We start from the raw sequence: 22,187 nt of genomic DNA, 5'->3' as shown, positions 1-22,187 counted from the left end.
TTTAAAACTGGAAAACCAGCTCAGAGATCCTTTCACTAGGCCACAGTTCAGCAAACACTGTAGCACATGCCGGTCTGCTTTGCTGCATGGGGAAGGTTTGCTGTAATAGGGCCTAGGCAATCTACCATTAGAAGAGGCATTTCTTAGAAACTAGAGAGACGGTTGCAAATGCTACTTCACCTTGGTTAAGCAACTGGTTTTGGCCTGTCTCCTGTCTGGTTGCTTAAGACACGTTTCACTGGCAACAGTGTAAGAGAACTGCAGGGGAAAAAAATCCTCCAAAATCTGCAAAGGACAGGCTTTCTATTACAGAAGCTCACAGCATAAACTAGAAAATAACTTTTATTAAGAAAGTAAAAACAAATGGCACCAACTATGTAAGGGTAGCTGCCACTAAGAAAAAAAAAATCACAGGGCAGATCTTTCCCTGGTATAAATCAACATGCTCCAAAGAAGTTGATGGAGCCATGCTCCGATATCCCCATCATTAGTGATTTTTAAGGACAGATTGGACAAACGCCTGTGCTGGATGGTCTTACTTGGGCCTGCCTCCACGCAGGGGGCTGGACTTCAAGATAGCTCGGGGTCCCTTCCAGCCCCCGATTCACACCAGATGAGCATCTCTTCCTCCCTCCTCCCCCCACACACTATTTTTTAAAAATATCCAATTCTTTATCTGTTTACTAATCATCCGATCTCCTGCAGCGAGATCCGCTCTGGCAGGTCCGGAAGCCCACATGAAGCCTGGCCATTTAAAGCATGAAAATCCAGCCATCCCATGATCCCATGCAGCAAGATCAGGGCCTTATATTATAAACAATTAAAGAGTTTCAGAAACTGCATTTTGTTGTTCCCCATTTACCAATTTCTGTTTGCAAGTCTCGCAGGAGGCCAGTTGGTTTCATTTTCCACTTGCGATCCATTTCACTTTCTGGTTCACACAGGCAGAATTTAATTTTTATTTTTGTTATCATTACAATGGATGATATTTATGTATAAGCTTTCTAAAGATTTTATATCCATTTACGTTTTCACAGCTGCCAGAAATTATGCAGACTCACCGAACGGGGTGGACTTACAGAGTGATTATTGAAGGGCAGTAGACACTGACACTCAAAAGGTTAAAGCTTTAGAACTGTTAAAACACAAACTCTCAGTATCATATGTCAAAATACACAAAGTAGACTGCCTGAAATTCAAGTAAGTTCCAGGTAGTGTTTTTTTTACTTTGCCTGTCTATGCATTTGATTATTATGGCTGGAAATATTTTTTCACTGGTTTGTGTGTGCACAGTGCAACTGATATTTATCAAGCTTTACTGACAACAACCTAATCCTAAAGCTACAATAGTGCATGTGACTAGGGTGTTTCCAGCCTTAGTAAGGGGAAAAACTCTTTTCTGAAATTCAAGAGACTTTGTCAAAAAAAAATTTTTGCAGTAGGCTTTTTAAAAACTTATTTTAAACATCAGCCATAAATGTATGCCTCCAATAAACTGAAGATGATCCATCCATTTTTAAATGTGTATACTACCGGTAATACGAAGACAGATGTAAAAGAAAGGAGTTGGTGACTACATGAACGCCCGTTTACTACCAAGTTCATTTCACTCCATAAAAAACAAGTGTGATCCTATCTTGACTCACAAGCTGCATCGGCCATAAGTGAAGGGACAAATGAGGAACGGTTTCGTGGGGCTTTCCAATTGCAAAAGCCAGAAAGTACTGCATATGCCTGGGGACTTCTGTTCTTCAGAAATTAACGCCACCGTGTATTTAAAGAAATCATCTGAATCCTATTTGGAACTTCACTGGGGATTTCTGAGCTGGTCGATATTAATCAGCAAGGCCCTTAAATGTCAGATGAAAGGTTTGATCCTTGTGCAACTCTGTGCTGCTAGAATCCCACTGAAGGAGTTAGCTCTAGCCTGCTCCAAGTGAAACCAACAATGAGACACCCATGGATTTCACTGGTGGAGGATCACAGCCTGAAGTAGGACACACACACATAACACCTAGGTCTTGGATGGTTCCGCTGCACCCAAGAAGGCTTCCATTGACTTCAATTGAACTACTCCAATGAGAGAAGCGAGCAGAATTGGGCTTGAATATTAGCTGAACAGCAAAATGACTCTCCTGTTCTCTCTGTGTCCCCCACCCAAAAATATTCAGTAAGTCAGACTGCATCAGGTAGCTGACCCTTCAATGACAGGTCAATTTCACACTGCAAGAGATTGGGCTAGGAACAGAAAGGGACTGAATCATTGAGTTGTCCAATTAGGTTAACTGGATGCTTAAAAATATACAGGAACACATGTTTTAAGGGATATAAGGAGAAAGAAAATCACCCTCGGGTAAACAAAACAAACTCCTCTCTTCCTCCTACTTAGACAACAAGTCTTCTGAGGCAGGGACAGTCTGTTTGCTCTGGGTTTGTACAGCACTTAGCTGAGTTCCTGGTCCATATTGGAAGTCCTAGCTGCTGGCAAATAAATATTCACAATATTGTTTTATGCCAAGATAGCTGCCTGTCATACCCCAATTTGGAGTCTGACTGCAGCTAAAGCTGCTGAAATGATCTTGCAGTGCAAGAACTGCCAGTTGGCTTCTCAGTGTAACCCTTCTCCCAATGCTCAACGTGTGGGTTTACAACCTCCGGAAACAATGTTTTGCAAATGCGAGGTACTTGCTTGTGCTGTCTGGAGGCTGGAAGATGCAATACTGGAATGTTATGGGATTGGATGGCTGCCTACACCCACGAAGACAGGCCCAACAAACGCACCAGGATTGCTCGTCAAGGCACGCGAGGCCACGAGGAAAGTCGTGCGTTCACACAGAGACTCTTGTTGACTGAAACACAGCGCTAAGCCAGTTGAAGCTGATGCAAAGTGCGCTGCAGGGGGCCGCTGCGAGCAAGATCCAAGTGAGTTCCAGCTGTGGCCCCAAGCCTGCATCTGTGTCGGTGCAGGGCTCCGGAATCAGACAAACACGGGGCCTGCGGCATGTTTCAAAGAATTCATGTGGACATTCAGGCCTTCACCCTAACCCTGCTGACATGAGTGGAAAGATGCCCCTCTGACTGTATGGGCTTTGGATCAGGCCCCTTGATCCTGCAAACAACTTATGCTTCAGGCCCATACATGGAGGGGGGTGTGTGCAAAGGGTGCGAACGCCCCACCTTGGAGCCTCAAGTAAGCATGCTCTGGCCAGCCGGGGGAAGTTGGGGCTGATTCCTCTCCCGCAAGAGCGAGGCTGGAGGTAGGGCTGGGTCTCCCTCTGGGACGGGGAGAATCAGCCCCCAGCCTTCCCCCGGCCGGTTGGAGTATTGGGGAGGGAGGCTCAGGCATCACACGGCTCCCGCTTTCCCCCAGCTGGCCAGAGCACGCATATTTGGGGGACCACGGTGGGGGGGTTTTGCACCCTCGCTGTCCACATTTAAAAAAAAAAAAGCACCCCCCCTCACCCCAAAGAAACTCCTGCATACGGGCCTGTGCGTGTGCTTAAATGTAAGCACACAAACAGACTAAAAGAACATGGGGCTACTTACAGGCATAGAAGTGATCGGATGTGGGAGAACGGGCAATTTCAGGCCCTTTATTCTCACTTTGGGACCAGTCCCTTGTGGTTTTAAATTCCCCAAAGATTCCTTCTTGACCACTCATCCACTAAGCATGCGTGGGAACTTTTCCTGAGCTGGTTTTTAATGCCATCGTGTGGATTCTGTTCCTGTTTCACAGAGGCACCCATCTTCCATGCTTCATAAGCCGCACGTCACGGCCACGCACTGCGTCCATCCGAAGAAAAGAACCACAACTGGATTTGACATTTTGGGCCCAGTTTTGTGCACACTGTATCCCATTCAGATGCTCTCTCCAACAGGGCCGGCGTGAGACGTGGGCAGTCAGCTCCCGCACATGTGGCCCCGCACTTTATGTTTGGCCCTGCCCTAGGCACTATTCTCATGTACTGGAGATGGAGGCCATTTATTTTATTACATATTTAAACACCCACGATTAAAAATTCAAATTATATTAAAAATACCTATGGACCTACATTAGTTTTGTAGGGGTAAGACGTGCCTGAGGACATACACAATATAGGTCGAAATACGTACGTCCATTTTAAACCCAGCGCGATCGCAAAGTCCATCCCGCGCGCGCTGCAGTATAAAATACAGAGATACACTCAGGCCTCACGCACAGCGGGCTAACGGCCGTATTGACAATTTGGAGTGGGGTTCATGACGTTTTGCCATTTAAAAAAAGAACATATTTTTTTGCACCACCAGATATCTTACTATATCTATCTCTAGCTAGTGGAACATAGCCTATTTGTGTGTGTGTGTGTGTGTGTGTGTGTGTGTGTGTGTGTGTGTGTGTGTGTGTACACAAAAATAGGTGTGTGTGTGTGTGTGTGTGTGTGTACACACAAAAATAGGTCACACTCCTGCTCCATATATCTGAACTAGGCCCCGCAAATAATCGTGCCCGTCCTGTTCTCAAAGCACGGGCGAATGAGTTATAGGCCTGACCCAGCAAAGCCCTCAAGCACCTGACTTCAACAGTTTTATTCTTGTACTTAAAGATAAGCGTACACTTAAATGCTTTGCTGGATCAGGGCCCAGGACAGGGGCAACTGGTAGTAAAGCCTCGAGAATGAAGAATAAAGCTGGGGAGAGGGGGCAGTGAAAGGTAGAAAGAAGGAGGTTTTTAATTGGCCACTGCACTTAAAATAGCTTTGACAGTGCATTTCCTGCCCTGAAAAGGTGACACAGTGACTGCTCTGGAGTCTGAAGGCCTCAAGCCACAGAACAAGTTGGAAATCCTCAGAACAGTCAGGGGAACAGCAATGCAAACTTCCCCCGCACACCTCTGCATCTCATCCTGAACCTAAAGGAACCCTCTCTGCCTCTAACTGGGAAAAGGAGTCCACCGCCCCGCTCAATCCCTGGCCTTTCTGCGAAGGCTGCCTGCTCAGGGGGTTGGCCAGGGGACCCGCATGAGCACCCCGTTAGTGGTGATTTTTGTGATGTGGGCTTTTGGCTCAGGTCTTGTGGGAGAAGGCATGAAGCTCCCAACTCACCAAAGAGCTGTCAGCACAGACCTGCAGGTCTCAGCACATAAAACCCGAGGCTAACCAGGCGCGTTATGGGTGGAGCGTGGGCCTTAACCCTTGCATCTGTCGGCCTAATCTACGGAGGCAAAGCTCCTTACATAGCGTTCCATGTCACTGCCCACAGAACACCAAAGATCAAAGCCACCCTAAAGCAGGCACCCGGAAAACGGATTCAGTCTTACGCTTTCGGCGCAGCCACAGGAATTGAAAATAAAATTAAAATAAACCCCAGCCAGCCAGCCAGCCAACCCTTCTATCATTTTGCATTAAGGACAGGGATCTCGGTAGGGCTGGATGGTGAAGTCTAGAAGAAAAATGTCTCCTGGCCACCTATTTCCACCGGATTTTCCTGCTCCCCCTCCCATCTGTTTGAGCATCAGAAAAGACAAGAGACCGCGAAAAATGACCCCTCTCCAGTGGCAAAATAAAGCCCTGAAAATGCCCTCCCTTTTTGGAGGAAGCAAAGACTTCCACCCCCCCAGGGGGGCAGAGGTGGTCTTTCCACTCTGCAAATAATCACCATAATGCAGCCCCCCCTCCCAGCAGTTGGGGCTATGGCTCCTGTCATTTGGACGGAATGACAGCCCCCACTGGGCAGAGAAAATGGTTTAGCCCCCCCCCCTTCCCCCCAGTGCTGCGCCCATTCCCTCTCCCTCTTGCATGGCCGAAATAAAACAAGCCACCCGCCCCAAATGCAAACCACCCCGCAGCCGCGCGCCCCCAGGTATGTCTGGCGAATGCTCCCCCCTCCCCCGTTGCATGGCAAGGCTGGAGGGGGCAAGGAAGGGGAGCAGCCCCCCCCCAGCAGGGACCGCCCCGAGCCATGCCCGCTGCAAACGCCGCCGCGCTGCCTTACCCAGGACACTATCCGGAGAATGGCCTGAGGCTGCTTGAGGAAATCCACCGGGTCAATGGCCCCCCCGGCCCGGCCCGCGCCGAAGGACGCTCCTTCCATCTTCCCCAGGCGGGCTGCGGCGTCGCCTCTCGGGCTCCGGGCTGTGCAGCAGCAGCAGCGCCCCAGCGGGCGCGCGCCGGCAGGGAGTGGGGGAGGCTCGCGCCGCTGCCTGCCCGCCCGGGTGCCCGCGTCTCGCGCACAAGCCCCCTGGCGCGGCTGGTGCAGCCGGAGCCCGCCTCGCTGCCGCTGACCCCCTGTTCCTGGCCGCGTGGGCTCGTCTGGTTTCGTCTGTGTGTTAGGGAGTGGGCGGTACCATGGAGGAAGGGCGGGGGGGGGAGGGAAGAGGCGAAAAGGCTGGGTGAGCATACAGGTGCATCCTCCTTGCACCCGGATCGCTTTCGATTTTTGTTCACACCTTGTCTTGCCTGAGTACGCCGGCTCCGGCATTGCGCTTTGCATAGGAGGCTGTTTGGTGTTCTGGGTGCTTCAGGCTGCATGCCCTGCAAATAGCCTGCTGCTTTTCTGCCTCCCCTTACTGCAGGGGGGCTACGCCCCCCCCTTGAAAGGGCAGTTAGGCTAGTTTAGGAGATGCACGGGGGGGGGGGGGGGCGAGGCAGAGGGGCAAAAAAGTAACCTTGCAGGTAGGGAAAAGCAGCACCCCCCACCCCCACACACTCAGCCCATCCCCTTGCAAATATGCTTCCTGGTTTCTTGAACGCTCCCCCCACCTTCTCCCCCTCTCCCCCACAGGGGCCCAGTCCTACACAACTGCAGCTCCAGCCCAAGCATCTGTCCTCCCTCTCTCAGGCAGCTCAGACAGGAGAGCCTCCCACAGAGCTACCCCTGACTAGACAGCCGCCTGACCCCAGTTGCAGCGGGTGGCCGGCGGAAAAGAAGGGAAGACAGGAATCTAAGGAGCAAGGATGTAGCCTATGCTGGGAGAAGGTATTCCTCATCCTCCCACCCCTGCCATTAAGTGAAAGACCCCATCCAAAGAGGCGGGACCCTTGTTTTATATCTAAGGGGAGCAGATGCAAAGCAAAAGGTGGTGGTGTCAGCCCTGGAGTAGTGACGGGTGCATTTGCTGGCTTTTGACCAGTAGAACCCTGTGTCTTTGCTAGAGGCATGGGAGCTAGTCACTAGACTACCGTGTACCTGTTATTTGGCCTAAAAATAGGAAGTGAAAGGCAGTTGGACTGTAGCTTGTGCTTTCTTCCTGCAGGAATTGAGAAACAACATCCTGCCACCCACAGATTCTGTTAGGCTGGAGGGAGCAACCTCTTCTCCTTCCCTCAGCTACTCCCCTCCATGAAAGGAGGAAGAAGAAAAAAGCAATCGGGTACAGGCCCTGTGGAGGGGAACCCCCATTGATTCCAAAGGGAGTTTCTCCCAGGAAGCGCCACATCCTTATTTAGTTTTCCTTTCACGGTGATGATGACGATTTCGGTTCCATAGATACCGATGCCATGACAACTCTGACATCATCACTTGGCTTGGGCCAGAAGCAGCAAAAGTAACCAAGAGGAGTCCACCTGCATTTTTGACCTGAATACATTTGTGGTCAGGAACCCTAGGGTTCTGTGGCTGACTCATCTTCTGATCCTGGGCAACCCACATCACCTCTCTGTGCCTCAGTTTCCCAGCCAGTGAAATGTGGGTAATACTACTGATCTACCCACAACATGCAGGTATATGAGAAATGCTTTGAGACCCTTGTGTACAAAATACCATAATAGTGCAAAGCATTACCTGTGTTCTATGCCAGCCCCACCTATCCAACCTGGGCCTTTGTATTAATCCACACCCTTTTCCTGGCAGATGGAGTCAGAAAAAGCTAACTTTTAAATACCATTCTGATGCCATTCACTTTTCTCAATTACAGGTGAGTCATCGTCTTTCCAGATCTATTTCTGACACTCAGCAGGAAGAGCAGGATTCAGCCTTTCATTCCTCAATGTCACCGGCACAATGAAAATCACATTTTACTATGTAAAAAATAAACGGCTATTAAGGGAATGTTGGGAGAGCACCTATCACTTCTGCTTTAGCTGGATGTGTCACTCCACTCGTACAGAAATAGTCAGCAAAGTGCCTAGAGGGGTGAGGATTATAATCCCAACCCAGAGCCTGCAGACTGGCCAGGCAGGATCGTTATTTTCAATGTCACCACAGGTGGGGATACTCAAATGGGTGCAAGGGATTTAGGAACACACTGCTTTCCATGGGAGTTGTGTGCTCCTAAATCACTTGAGTGCTTTTGGAAATCCCAATCTCAACCCTATGCATTCAGTGACATGTATGAATGTAGGGTCTGATGCTGCTTCACTTAAGAGTCATAATAATAATAATGGAGATTGCCTATCTCCTAGAACTGGAAGGGACCTTGAAAGGTCATCAAGTCCAGTCCCCTGCCTTTATAGCAGGACCAAGTACCATCCCTGATGAATTTTTGCCCCAAATCCCTAAATGGTCTCTATAAGGATAGAACTCACAACCCTAGGTTTAGCAGGCCAAGGCTCAAACCACTGAGCTATCCCTCCCCCCTAACTCCCATTAACTTCAGTGGGGAAAGGATCCGGTACCCAGAAACCTCAAAAGGCAAAGATCCAGGACAAGTGCCAAAGGGAGAAGGTGGAAGACGGCTCAGGAAGATCTGTCAGACACTCCGGAGCCTTTTGCTTCTAGGACACTAGGCCGATTGGTTGTGGTCAAAGATTGCATCTGACTTCAGTGGGAAGGGACGACACTCAGTGCTTTACAGGCCAAGCCCTGTGTGACTTGATCTGTTGAGTTTCAATACATTTCTTGCTCTAGCACTGACTACAATATACCACCGAAAAGCCACACTCCACCACTCCCACACAGTAGCCCTGTTTGCAAAATAAAACCCTTTATTGTTTGACGTGCATATCCAGTAATGCATACAACACATGCACACAGAGTCAAAGATGAAGACAGACCTAAACACACATTTTAATTGACACATCAGTCACTCAGAGAGTGTATTAGCAGTCCCACAATTAAGGCTGCATCTGCCGTGAAAGCGGTTGATAAGAGCCAGGCAGATGGCAAGCTATACTGTACACACAGCGTTATCTGGAAACATGGTAGTCTTGTTGTTTCACAGCATTTCTCCCTTTGTCCTTTCTCTTACTGCAGAATTTACTGGGTGCAATGAGAAAACAAGGAAATTCATAATAAAAAATCCACACTTGGAGTGCCAATGAAGGTCGCTGACCTATAGCTAACGCCATGCACACAAGCATTCAGAACAGAGGAATGAACAGTTAAGGCCTCAGCAAATAAACTCCAAGCAGAAATCTCCTACTACATGCACCTCACAATGATTCCTAACATTCTGATTGCTTTTTTGACTGCTGCTGCACATGGAGTGGAGGCTTTCAGAGAACGATCCACAGTGACTCCAAGACCTCTCTCATGAGTGGTTATAGCTAATTTAGACCCAGCATTTGAGACGTCTAGAGGGGATTTACCCAGGAAGGTGTAGAGGAAACCCTGTTGAAGGTGGATCAGGAAGCAGCCCAGCGAAAGAGAAAAAGGGCTTAGAGATTGTGCAGACATGGCTGCTGATTTTAAAGTCCCAGGGCTGGAACCAGGAGTAGTGGGCAGGCCTGGGTTCTTCTACCAGTCACTAAGTGGCACAGGATTATGGGAGATGGCAACCAGACAGCTGGTGTGAAGGGACTTTGATACCCTGGAAAGGGTGTGTGTGTGGATTGTATAGTTACCTAGGGGGAGGGCTGAGTTAGAAAGAGAAAGCCTGCAGAGTCACAGAGAGAGAGAGGCTGTGAAGTGAACACATGATACAAGGGAGTGTCAGACCTGAGGAAATCCGATTCCTCAGATGCAGCCACGAGGAAGCACCACACCAGTGAGTATGCCTTGTGACAATGTGTTTATATGACATATTGTACACATGGGGGTGGGGGTGTTGCAAGCTACCCTTTTTATACACTGTGCAAAGTAGCCATTCCTTTATCTTAGATCAGATACTCCCTACGTTTTCACACTTTCCACTGAGTAAATGAAAATCAATGCATTTAGTTAGCCATTAATGAGAGACTACTCAAGTGAATGCTGACTAGGTTTATATTTGCATTCAGTGCTGGGTCGATAGTTTAAGAGGCATTTTCACGGATGTAGGTGAGAGGTAAGGAAGGTTGCCGTTTTTGTTTGCAGCTAGATGAGGGAGCGGTGCTTGCAGAATCGGAAGGTGTGCTGGAAGATTGAGATTTTCATCTGGAGGTTGCTTTCTGGTGATGTAACTTTCCTTATTTTACTATTTTACATTTGTTAACAATTTGTATGTTCACACAATGTAGCTCTTATTTACGAATGTACACTTACGATCCACTACCCTCAGTATAGTGATGCGAGCAGTCACAAATGGGTGAGATCAATACTAGAATAGCTTTTAATATGACCGAAGACTGTCCCCCAAATGGCATTCTGCCCTGATAATTATCTTTGTCTACTATATATTTAAGAGAATTTGTCTGTCTGTCCATCTGTTCAAGAAGTCCTCCTAAACAGTCAGAGCTAGAGCCACAAAATGCGGCACACAGCTTCCTGTTGTCCTAACTTAAAGAAAGGTCAGGGTTTGGTTGTGCCAGAAAAAGGAGATGTGCCTGGAATAGGATTGCTTCTCATTAAACCATACAGAAAAGAGACAGGACCCCCAGGCAGGTGAAAGAGGCTGGCTGGGCGCAACTCCCCTTCCCCAATCTGGGTAGGGTTACCAGGGGTCCGGTTTTGAACCAGACAGTCAGTCCAGTATTTGAGCTTTCTGTTCAGGAAACAAATTGAGAAAATATCAATGAGAAAATATCAACGTCCGGTATTTTCTGAATAAGACGCACTGTAGATTGTGATGTAACGTCAAGTGTGTCCAGGATTTTTGTTGAAACCACCTGGCAACCCGAAATCTGGGACTGCCCAGCCTCGACCCTGCCACTCCTCGGGTGCCCCTTAGGGAGGATGGGAGGTGTCATAAATAGGAGCTTCTAAGGAGACTCTGACTTACCTGAAGAGAGAGGAAAGGATTAAGCAACTGGAGATGCACCTAGGGAGGGGGTTTGGGCAGTCAGCCAATAAAAATGCAGATAGGAATTTCAAACCGGGAAAAAGGGGGGTTTCTTTCTCTCTTCTTTGTTTGAGATCAGGGTACGTCTACACTAGCCTCCTAGTTCGAACTAGGGAGGCTAATGAGGGCGACCGAAATTGCTAAGGAAGCGGAGGATTTAAATATCCCGCTCTTGATTAGCATATTCCTGGCCGGTTGCCATTTTGGAAACTGACTAGCCTGAAGTAATTGCCTGCATCTACACACGGTAGAGAAGTGCGATTCCGAGATAAAACCCTTAGTTCAAATTAACTGTTAAACCTCATTCCACAAGGAGTAACTGTTAATTCGAACTAAGGGGTTTATCTAGGAATCGCACTTCTCTGCCGGGTATAGACGCTGGCAGTTACTTTGGGCTAGTCAGTTTCCAAAATGGCGATCAGCCGGGAATATGCTAATCAAGCGCAGGATATTTAAATCCCGCGCTTCATTAGCAATTTCGGTCACCCTCATTAGCCTCCCTAGTTCGAACTAGGGGACTAGTGTAGACTTACCCTCAGAGCAGTTTCTCCCAGGTATGGAGGGAGATGGGAGACAGGCTCTCTCTCCACAAAACGGACTTCTTGAAATGTGTAAATAGGGAAGGGTTTATTGTTTTCCTTGTTTGAGGGTTTGGCAATCATGTCTGAGATGGCTAATTGTTTTTCTCTTTTGTAACTCAGGATTTTTCCTTGAGTCTATATCACTTCACAGCTATCTAACATCTAGTCATTTGCAATGCTTGCAACAGTAGCTTTGTTCTGATAATAAAAGAGTTTTCCTTTTTGTTTTGATTAACCGGTATTGGTTGATTGTTGTGTCCTTAGGGTTACGTGCCTAGTTACCCGGGCAGAGTCCATTGTTCTCTGCGGATTCCCTGTGTTTGTTTTCCTAACTCCAAGAAAAATGGAGGTTGGTGCAGGGGGGAGAGCTTTGCCTCATACAGGGGATTCCCAAGTGATCTCTTCCCTGGAAAAGGGTTTATTTTATATTTTCTCTTAGTCGCTTGGGTGGTGGCAGCAAGAAAATCAGTCTTTTGTCTTTTTGGATCTCAGGAGGACGGAGATCGAACAAGTTTGTCTCTGGGAGTCAGAGAGGCAGGTTTTGCAGAGTTTATTCTACTAGCTGTTCCCCCATCTCTGCACTCAGAGTGTCAGGTTTGGGAATTGAGCTGTGATGGGGGGCTGAAGCTTCCCCCCAAAAAAATTTGTTTGGGAACATTGCTGGCTATTCCCCTTCATCAGGGAGTGAGGGGAAAATGCACAGTTTGCTGCATTCCTCACTCTGGCTGGGGAATGCAGGGGGCAGATGAACTTGGACCTGCCCCAGCTGGGGCACATACACCCTTCCCCCAGCTGTGTCTGCTGGAACTGCAGCGGCCATGGGGAGGGACTTCTCACCTGGCCCATGCTGCTGCGGTGAGAGGGCTGGGGTATTGGGGTTGTCCTCTCTCCCTGGAGCAGCCTGCATGCTGAACCCCCCATCCCCAGCCTCACTCCAGCGCCATGATCCAAGTGAAGCCTGGACATTGCCATTTTTATTTCCCCCAAAACAAAAAAAATAATGTAATCAATGACCCGAGCAACACAGGGTAAATCTTCTAGTCTAGTAGGGTGTGTCTAGACTACAGGGCTTTGTCGACAAAAGTGGACGCGGCAGAACTCAACAGTTTTGTCGACAGCTATAAACCTCATTCTACGAGGAATAACGCCTTTGTTGACAGAGTTCTGTTGACAAAAGGGAAGTGTGGACGCAGGGGAGAAGTTATGTCGACAGGAAAGGCCTCCAGGAAGAAGCCTGGCGGACACTCCGGTCACTGCTTTCCACTCTATTGTTCCTGCCTGCAGCCATCTTTAAAAGTCACAGGCACCGAGGCTCAGCACTCTGGCAGCAAGCCAGCTCCACAGCAGACCCCGACCGCGCTGCTCTGTTTTTGGTGAGCCTAGTAGGAGCCATGTTGCAGGGGCAAGCCCCCCAAGACCCCCCTGGCCCTTCCAGGGACACGTCCCCCCGGGAAGCCAGGGGTACCAAACGCCGGGCATCCTCCTGGTCTGGGTCTGAGCTCAAAGCCCTCTTGGGGCTCTGGGCTGAGGAGGAGCCCCTCCAGGCCATGCAGTCCAGCAAGAGGAGGAATGCGGACATTTATGCCCGAATGGCAGAAGGCCAGACTACAAAAGGTCACCAGCCCCGCACACTGGAGCAGGTCAGGGCAAAGGTGAAGGAGCTGCGGCTGAGGTATGTTAGAGCCCGTGAGCGCAGCTCCCGCTGTGGGGAAGCACCGTATTATGAGGAGATGGACCAGATCCTGGGGGCAGAGGAACCCCTGCCTCCCGAGCGGCTAGTGGAATCTGGCCCTGGTCAGCAGCGGCTGCAACAACAGCCAGGAGCTCCAGGAGGAGGAAGAGAAGGAGGAAGACAGCACCTGGAGCACCCAGGAGCCAGGCACCGACGCTCAGGGGGCCTCGCAGACCCCTCGGACACCGGGGAGTGGTGTGAGGGTCCCCCACAACACGGAGCAGGGCAGGCGGAAGCAAAGGGGATGGTGCAGTGCTGTGACATGTCATGCTGATCAGAGCTGGGGGGGAAGTGAGGCACACCCGGGGCCGCCCTCAGGGAAAGCCATCCTACCCCTGCACCTGCACAGCTGCTAGGCACCACGTGCTCCTGCAGGCAGTGATGCCAGGTGCAGGCATGGGTCGGGGATGCTGGGATTGCCTCACAGCTGCAGGCCTCTCAGCACTCTGCGGGAACCCCAACCGTGGCCTGACACTTGTCTGAGCTGCTCGGCCATGGGGTGTGTGTGAGGGGGGGTAGGACGGTGGCCTGCACACCTTCTGGGCTCCAGGGAGGCTGTGGTTGCTGGCCAGGCCACACTATGCCTTACTGAGACCCACACGAGCAGCCTCTGACCCTAGGACAGGCACTGCCAGATGAGGAGGAGGGCATGCCCTCTCAGGGGAAGGGGGAGCATGCATGGCTGACGACTTTTCCCTCTTGTCCTCCACAGCCGGACCAGCTGACCAGGAGGGGGGCGCCACACCTGCCCCACCACCCAGACGGCTGCAGAGAACCCGTTGGCACAGGCGTACCTATTTAGACCTGGTGCTCCAGCACATCGCAGTCCTGCAACGGATGCAGGACTCAATGGACAGGAGGCTGGAGGCAGAGGCCGAGTGGCGCTGCCACTTGCTGGATGAATTCACAATCCGGGAGGCCATGGCCTTCCCTGGTCCTGTTGGGACCCCATGGAGATGGTGGACTCAGGTCCCCCTATCCTGGCCATCAAGTGCCCTGGGATGGTGGCCCAGCTCACCCGTAGTATACACTCTGGCCATTAGGCTGTACTGCCCTCACAGTAGGGACTGTAATATTGACTCTGACCATTAGGCCACACTGCCCTGACAGTAAGGGTTCCATGACTGACTTTGGCCCACCACCCTGCTACCAAGAGCTGTATTAAGGACCATGGCCACAGAGTTGCACCGCCCCCAGATACAGGGCACCCCCTCAAACTTAACCATGAGGCTCCGACACCCTAAAGGGTGACAGGATATATGAGCCCCATGACAGGGTGATAGTGAATCACAAGCTAAATATGAGCCAACAGTGTGACATTGTTGCAAAAAAAGCCAACATTATTCTGGACTGCATTAACAGGAGTGTTGTGAGCAAGACACGAGAAGTCATTCTCCCCCTCTGCTCTGTGCTGATTAGGCCTCAATTGGAGTCTTGTGTCCATTTCTGGGCATCACATATCAGGAAAAATGTGGAGAAACTGGAGAAAGTTAGAGGCGAGCTAAATGATGAAAGGTCCAGAAAACATGACCTATAAGGGAAACTGAAAAAACTGGGAGGCTACCTCTATACTGGCATGATTTTCCGGAAATGCTTTTAATGGAAAAGTTTTCTGTTAAAAGCATTTTTGGAAAAGTGCGTCTAGATTGGCAGGATGCTTTTCCGCAAAAGCACTTTTGGCAGAAAAGCATCCGTGGCCAATCCAGACGCGCTTTTCCGCAAAAAAGCCCCGATCGCCATTTTTGCGATCGGGGCTTTTTTGCGGAAAACAAATCTCTGCTGTCTACACTGGCCCTTTTGTGCAAAAGTTTTTCGGAAAAAGACTCTTGCCCGAACGGGAGCAGCATAGTATTTCCGCAAAAGCACTGACAATCTTACATGAGATTGTCAGTGCTCTTGCGGAAATTCAAGCGGCCAGTGTAGACAGCTGTGAAGTTTTTCCGCAAAAGCAGATGATTTTGCGGAAAAACTTGCCAGTCTAGACGCAGTCGGACTGTTTAATCTAGAGAAGAAAAGGGACATTATTTTTTATGTACTTGAAAACTGTTACAAGGAGCAGGGAAAAAATGTTTGTAACTTTCAGGACAGGACAAGAAGCAATGGGCTTAAATTGCAGCAAGGGAGGGTTAGGTTGGACATTAGGAAAAACTTCCTGTCCGGGTGGTTAAACACTGGAACAAATTGCCTAGGGAGGTGTGGAACCTCCATCACTGGAGATTTGTCTAATCTATCCTTAAAATCACTGGTCAGGGATGGCCTAGCCCTAGATAATAGTCTTGCCAAGAATGCAGTGGAGTGGACCAGATGACCTCTTGAGTTCTATGATTGGTGCATTAACATCCTGATACATTTTCATGCAAGAGCCGAACACCTGGACTGACTGCTTTGAAACTAAGATATGGGAAGGAAATGTCAACATTAACCCCAGAGACTTGACTAATTAATCTTTCAGTTGGCCTGATACAGATTCTCATGGCTGCAATAAACTAGGTTTAGAGCATGAGATAAACATATCCAGCAGCAGCTGTTGTACACAGGGGTGAAATTCTTTGAGAGAGGAAAAGACATTGGCGCATGCATGGTCAGGTGTGATGTGGGTGTAAACTAGACCACGTGTTCCAAAGAGCGTGGCGCTGTGAATCGTTCACTCATTTCTTAGTGGGTATTAGAAATTCAGAAGGCTACATCTATATAATACAAGATATTGATTATGTACTTATGGCAGGCCTCCCAAAGCCCTTATTCACTGCTGTGTCTGGGGGCTTGCATACACTTGTTTCTGCCATGCATCGTTATCCATCATTTACTTGCGGATCAATGAAGAATTGCGCTTGTTCCTTTTTTTTACTGATGGGTGCCAAAAACAGGCTCATGCCCGTTGGGGTGAATTCTGAAGCCAGTGGGAGTTATACCACGAAAGGCTGCTCTTTTACGCTAGAAAATTAATAACCCAGCTATGTTGGTTAGGGGGTAAAAAAGCCGCCTGTTTACAAATGCAAGTATAGGGAACAAGCAGGAAGCACTTGAAATGCTAGTAAAGAAACACACCTATGGCATAGTTCAGGGCTAGTCAACTTTGGAAGCCCCGGGAGCCAGAATGATACTCACAGCACATGCTAAGAGCTGCAACTTAAGTGTGATTGCATATGCATGCAAATATATATGCAAATATATGCAAATAGCTTTTCACACTGACGGGCATGAATACAAAAATTAAGGCAAGACTACACAACACACAGCCCCCATTTAAGTCAATTCTGCTGATATTAATAAAATGCAATATTTACCCGATTTCTACCCATATGACAGCACTTTGAATGAGCAATGACAGTCCAGGAATTGAACTACTAAAATGGGTATCAACAGAAGACGATTATATTGACTACTTTTTTGGTTTGGCTCCCACCTGCGGGCCGCAAACAAACAGGCCGTGGGCCACATTTGGCCCGTGGACCGCATGTTGAGTAGCCCTGACATAGCTGATATCGCAGAGACATGGTGGCATTATACGCATGATTGGAATACTGGTATGGAAGGGTACAGCTTGCTCAGGAAATCTAGGCAAGGGAAAAAGGGAGGAAGTGTCGCCTTATGTATTAAAAATGTACATATCTGGACTGAGGTTGAGAGGGACGTAGGAGACAGACGTGTGGAGCGTCTCTGGGTTAGAGTAAAAGGAGTAAAAAAACAAGGGTGATGTCGAGCTAGGGGCTCATTACAGACCACCTAACCAGGAAGAAGAGGTGGATGGGGCTTGTCAGGGCTGATCCCGAGTGCAGAAGGTGGGTGTCCGCAAAGACCTTCAATACCTTGGACATCTAGACTCTGCTTATAACCCTCCCTCCCCCAGAGTCACAATATACTGGCTCTGAGAAATAAACAAAATGGCTGCCACCACCAAGTGAAACAATCCCCTTTCTTCATGAACCCGGGAAGAAAGCACTTAGACTTCCTTCCACACAGGGCCCTCACACTCCTAACATGAATGGAGATGCCTATCTCCTAGAACTGGAAGGGACATTCAAAGGTCATCAAGTCCAGTCCCCTGCCTTCACAGCAGGACCAAGTATCATCCCTGACAGATTTTGCCCTAGATGGCCTCCGCAAGGATTGAGCTCATAACTCTGGGTTTAACAGGCCAATGCCCAAACCACTAAGCTATCCCTCCTCTGCCACAAGATAGCTTGAAAAAACAAAGAGAACAACAAGCTGCAGTCTCTAGTAGCTGACCTCTCAGTCTAAGGCGAGTAGATACACACAGACAGCCCGACCTCCTGTACTTCCCAGGACACAAGAATCAAATCATCACCTAAAAAAAGTGATTTTTATGAGCAACACAAAAGATCTACTTGATAAAGCAAACTTGGTTGCTGGATGTTACACAGCAACTAAGTAAATCAAATTAAAACACAGAGAAAATCTCTGGGGACAACTCTTAAAAGGTGAATGGGGGAGGGGAGGCATAGAGTCACACAGAGCACTTCAAACCAAACCACAAAAATACCCTGATCACAACTAGATACACTTTTCCCCTTTATTTTACTCATGATCCCTTATGGGTTCAGTCTATTTCCATGCCCCAAATTCCTTGGAGGCATGGTAATCCCGCCTGGGTTTAAATCAGTCTGTCTCTCTCAATTCCTGCTTTAACTCTGCCACACAAAGAAAACAGGCAAGGTACCTTATACAATTCAAATTTCAGCACTCTATCCCCATTGGTTCTTCTGGCTTCCTGCCAACACCCTTGCTAGCTACTTGAGTTTAACCCCTTATTCACCGGGTGCTGGCCAGCACTCCTCCTATCCATCACAAGGCTTTTTTAAACAACTCATAAACTCATCCAAAATACAGGACTTGGTGGTAATGGGAAACTTCAATGGTGCAGACATTTGTTGGGAAAACCAAGAGCAGGGCACAGATTCTCCAAGTGGAGAAAGCTACCGGGGGGAGGCTGTTCTAGATTTGATTTTATCACACGGGGAGGAACTGGTTGAGAATTTGGAAGTGGAAGGCAGCCTGGGGGAACGTGACCATGAAAGGACAGAGTGCATGATTCTACGGTATGGTAGAAGGGAGAACAGCAAAGTAGAGACAGTGGATTCAGGAAGGCTGACTTTAGCAAACTCCGGGAGTTGGTAGGTAGGGCCCCATGGGAAGCAAGACCAAGGGGAAAAGCAGTTCAAGAGAACTGACAATTGTGCATGTAATAATGTCTCTTTGAACAAGAGCCAACTACCCCACTGTAGGGATGTGACTAGTTAACTGGTTAGCCAGTTAACCGGTAAGCAACACTCTTAACGGGTGATGCTTACTCGTTCCTGTTAACCGTTAACAAGTGGGAGTCGGAATAGCTCCCTGCCTGCTACGTGCAGGAGGCTGCTCCAGCCTCGCGGGTGGGAAGGACCACTGCGGACAGGGTCTGCTTATCCTGAGCAGCCTCTGTCCATGGTGAGCCCAAGCATCCTGCAGACAGGGGCTGCTCTTGTGTCCGGCCCAGGGAAGCTGTAGCCAGGATATATCTAGACTTTAGTAAAGCATTTGATACAGATTCCCATGACCTTCTTATTAATAAACTATAGGAAATACAACCTAAGTGGATGCATCACTGGCTGGGTCATCATCCTCAGAAAGTAGTTATCAATAGTCATGCTGGAAGGGCAGAACAAGTGGAGTTCTGCAGGGGTCTGTTCTGGTACCGGTTTTGTTTAATATTTTCATCAATTATTTAGATAATGGAGCAGAGAGTACACATAAAGTTTGTAGATGATACCAAGCTGAGAGGTTGCAAATGCTTTGGAGAATAGGGCCATAATTCAAAATGTTCTGGACAAACTGGAGAAATGGACTGAGGTAAACAGGATACATTTTAATAAGGGCAAATACAATGTACTCCACCTAGGGAGGAACAATCCATTTCACACATACAAAATGGAAAGCGACTGTCTAGGAAGGAGTACAGCAAAAAGGGATCTAGAGGTCAGAGGGGACCAAAAGCTAAATATGAGTCAACAAAGTGACGCTGTTGCAAAGAAAGCAAACATGATTCTGGGATGCACGAACAGGAGGGTTGTAAGCAAGAAATGAGAAGTCATTCTTCCGCTCTACTCAGCACAAATTAGGCCTCAGTTGGAATATTGTATCTGGTTCTGGGCATCACATTTCAGGAAAGATGTGGAGAAAATGGAGAAGGTCCAGGAAAGAGCAACAAAAATTATTAAAGGTCTAGAGAACATAACCTATGAGGGAAGATTGAAAGAACAGGGTTTGTTTAGTCTGGAAAAGAGAAGAGTGAGAGGGGATATAATAGCTTTCGGGTGACTTCTTTGTTTCGGTCTTCACCGAGAAGTCTGGAGGTGTGCCTAACGTAGTGAATACAAGCAGAGAGAGGGTAAGTTTAGAAGATAGGATACACAAAGAACAAGTTAAAAATCACTTAGGAAAGTTAGATGTCAGCAAGTCACCAGGTCCTGATGAAATGCATCCCAGGATACTCAAGGAGCTGATAGAGGAGGTATCTGAGCCTTTAGCTATGATCTTTGAAAAATCATGGCAGACAGGGGAGATTCCAGAAGACTGGAAAAGGGCAAATATTGTGCCCATCTATAAAAAGGGGAATAAGAACAACCCAGGAAATTATAGACCGGTCAGTTTAACGTCTGTCCCAGGGAAGATAATGGAGCAGGTAATTAAGGAAATCGTATGCAAACACTTGGAAAGTAATAAAGTGATAGGGAATAGCCAGCATGGGTTTGTGAAGAACAAGTCATGTCAAACTAATCTGATAGCTTTCTTTGATAAGATAACGAGCCTTGTGGATAAGGGAGAAGCGGTGGATGTCATATACCTAGACTTTAGAAAGGCATTTGATACGGTCTCGCATGATATTCTTATTGATAAACTAGGCAAATATAACTTAGATAGGGCCACGATAAGGTGGGTGCATAATTGGCTGGATAACCGTAGTCAGAGAGTTGTTGTTAACGGTTCTAAATCCTGCTGGAAAGGGATAACAAGTGGAGTTCCTCAAGGGTCTGTTTTGGGACCCGTACTGTTCAATATCTTCATCAATGATGTAGATATTGGGATAGAGAGTACTCTTATTAAGTTTGCAGATGATACCAAACTGGGTGGGGTTGCAACTTCTTTGGAGGATAGGGACATAATTCAAAATGACCTTAGCAAGTTAGAGAAATGGTCAGAGGTAAACAGGATGAGGTTTAATAAAGAGAAATGCAAAGTGCTCCACTTAGGAAGGAACAATCAGTTCCATACATACAAGATGGGAAGCGACTGTCTAGGAAGGAGCATGGCAGAAAGGGATCTAGGGGTCATAGTGGACCACAAGTTGAATATGAGTCAACAGTGTGATGCTGTTGCAAAAAAAGCAAATATGATTCTAGGTTGTATCAACAGGTGTGTTGTAAGCAAAACTCGTGAAGTCATTCTGCCGCTCTACTCTGCACTAGTTAGGCCTCAGCTGGAGTACTGTGTCCAGTTCTGGGCGCCACATTTCAAGAAAGATGTGGAGAAATTGGAAAAGGTACAGAGAAGAGCGACAAGAATGATTAAAGGTCTAGAGAACATGACCTATGAAGCCAGGCTTCATGAACTGGGCTTGTTTAGTTTGGAAAAAAGAAGATTAAGGGGGGACATGATAGCGGTTTTCAAATATCTAAAAGGGTGTCACAAGGAGGAAGGCGAAAATTTGTTCCTCTTGGTTTCTGAGGACAGGACAAGGAGTAATGGGCTTAAAGTGCAGCAGGGGAGGTTTAGATTGGACATTAGGAAAAAATTCCTAACTGTCAGGGTGGTCAAATATTGGAATAAATTGCCAAGGGAGGTGGTGGAATCTCCCTCTCTGGAGATATTTAAGAACAGGTTAGATAGACATCTGTCAGGGATGGTGTAGACGGAGCTTGATCCTGCCTTGACGGCGGGGGGCTGGACTCGATGACCTCTCGAGGTCCCTTCCAGTCCTATTATTCTATGATTCTATGATTCTATGATTCTATCTAAAAGGGTGTTACAAGGAGGGGGGGGAATTATTTTCCTTAATCTCTGATGATCGGACAAGAAGCAATGGGCTTAAACTGCAGCAAGGGAGGGTTAGGTTGGACATTAGGAAACACTTCCTACCTGTCAGGGTGGTGAAGCACTGGAATAAATTGACTGGGGGGTTGTAGAATCTCCATCACTGGAGATATTTAAGAGCACGTTAGATAGACGTCTGTCAGGGATGATCTAGACCAGGGGTGGGGAACCTATTTTCGGTCGGGGGCCACTGATCCACAGAAAAATCAGTCAGGGGCCGCCCACAGGTGAGAAGGAAACAAACAAACAAACCCTCTCTGACGTGGACTCTGACTAAGGAGCAGAAAGACACTCCCCACATTCCCCTCACACACCAGAGCCTAGGGGGGCCCAGGCTAGTACATTTTGTGTGCTCCACCCCCCACCCAGTGGGGGGAGGAGGCTGGAGCACCAGCATGGGCTCCCCAATGCTGGTGGGGAGCCCTGAGCCCTGGGGGCCAGATCCAGGCATGCTGGGGGCCACATTTGTCCCCATAGGCCTGAGGTTCCTCACCCCTGATCAAGACGGTGCTTTGTCCAGCCATGAGGGCAGGGGACTGGCCTTGATGACCTCTCGAGGTCCCTTCCACTTCTAGTGTTCTGGGATTCACACTGCTACGCGTACACTGGTCCCTGGCTTAAACTACTTTGCTTTTGAAGGAGTATTCACATTGGGCAGCGCTGCTGACCA

General features: G+C 48.3%; 1 protein-coding gene and 1 long non-coding RNA gene across 2 annotated transcripts in view; one reads left to right on the top strand and one right to left on the bottom strand.

The window, feature by feature from the left end:
• The window catches only part of SYNGR3 (synaptogyrin 3), a 45,174-nt gene extending 38,883 nt beyond the window's left edge, over positions 1-6,291 (bottom strand). Inside the window, exon 1 of the mRNA XM_075899841.1 lies at positions 5,971-6,291. Coding sequence (XP_075755956.1) covers positions 5,971-6,069 — 99 coding nt within the window. The 5' untranslated portion in view covers positions 6,070-6,291. The remainder of the gene's footprint in view (positions 1-5,970) is intronic.
• Positions 6,292-6,623: 332 nt separating this feature from the next.
• On the top strand, positions 6,624-8,285 carry LOC142818553 (uncharacterized). The gene is made up of 3 exons (XR_012896064.1): positions 6,624-6,954; positions 7,232-7,697; positions 7,892-8,285. It is a non-coding gene; the product is annotated as an uncharacterized LOC142818553 (long non-coding RNA).
• Positions 8,286-22,187: the final 13,902 nt, after the last annotated feature.

The sequence above is a fragment of the Pelodiscus sinensis genome, chromosome 16 (assembly GCF_049634645.1).
Source record: "Pelodiscus sinensis isolate JC-2024 chromosome 16, ASM4963464v1, whole genome shotgun sequence".
NCBI lineage: Eukaryota > Metazoa > Chordata > Testudines > Trionychidae > Pelodiscus > Pelodiscus sinensis.
Note: the sequence above shows the minus strand (reverse complement) of the source record. Positions and strands in the feature narration are given on the sequence as shown.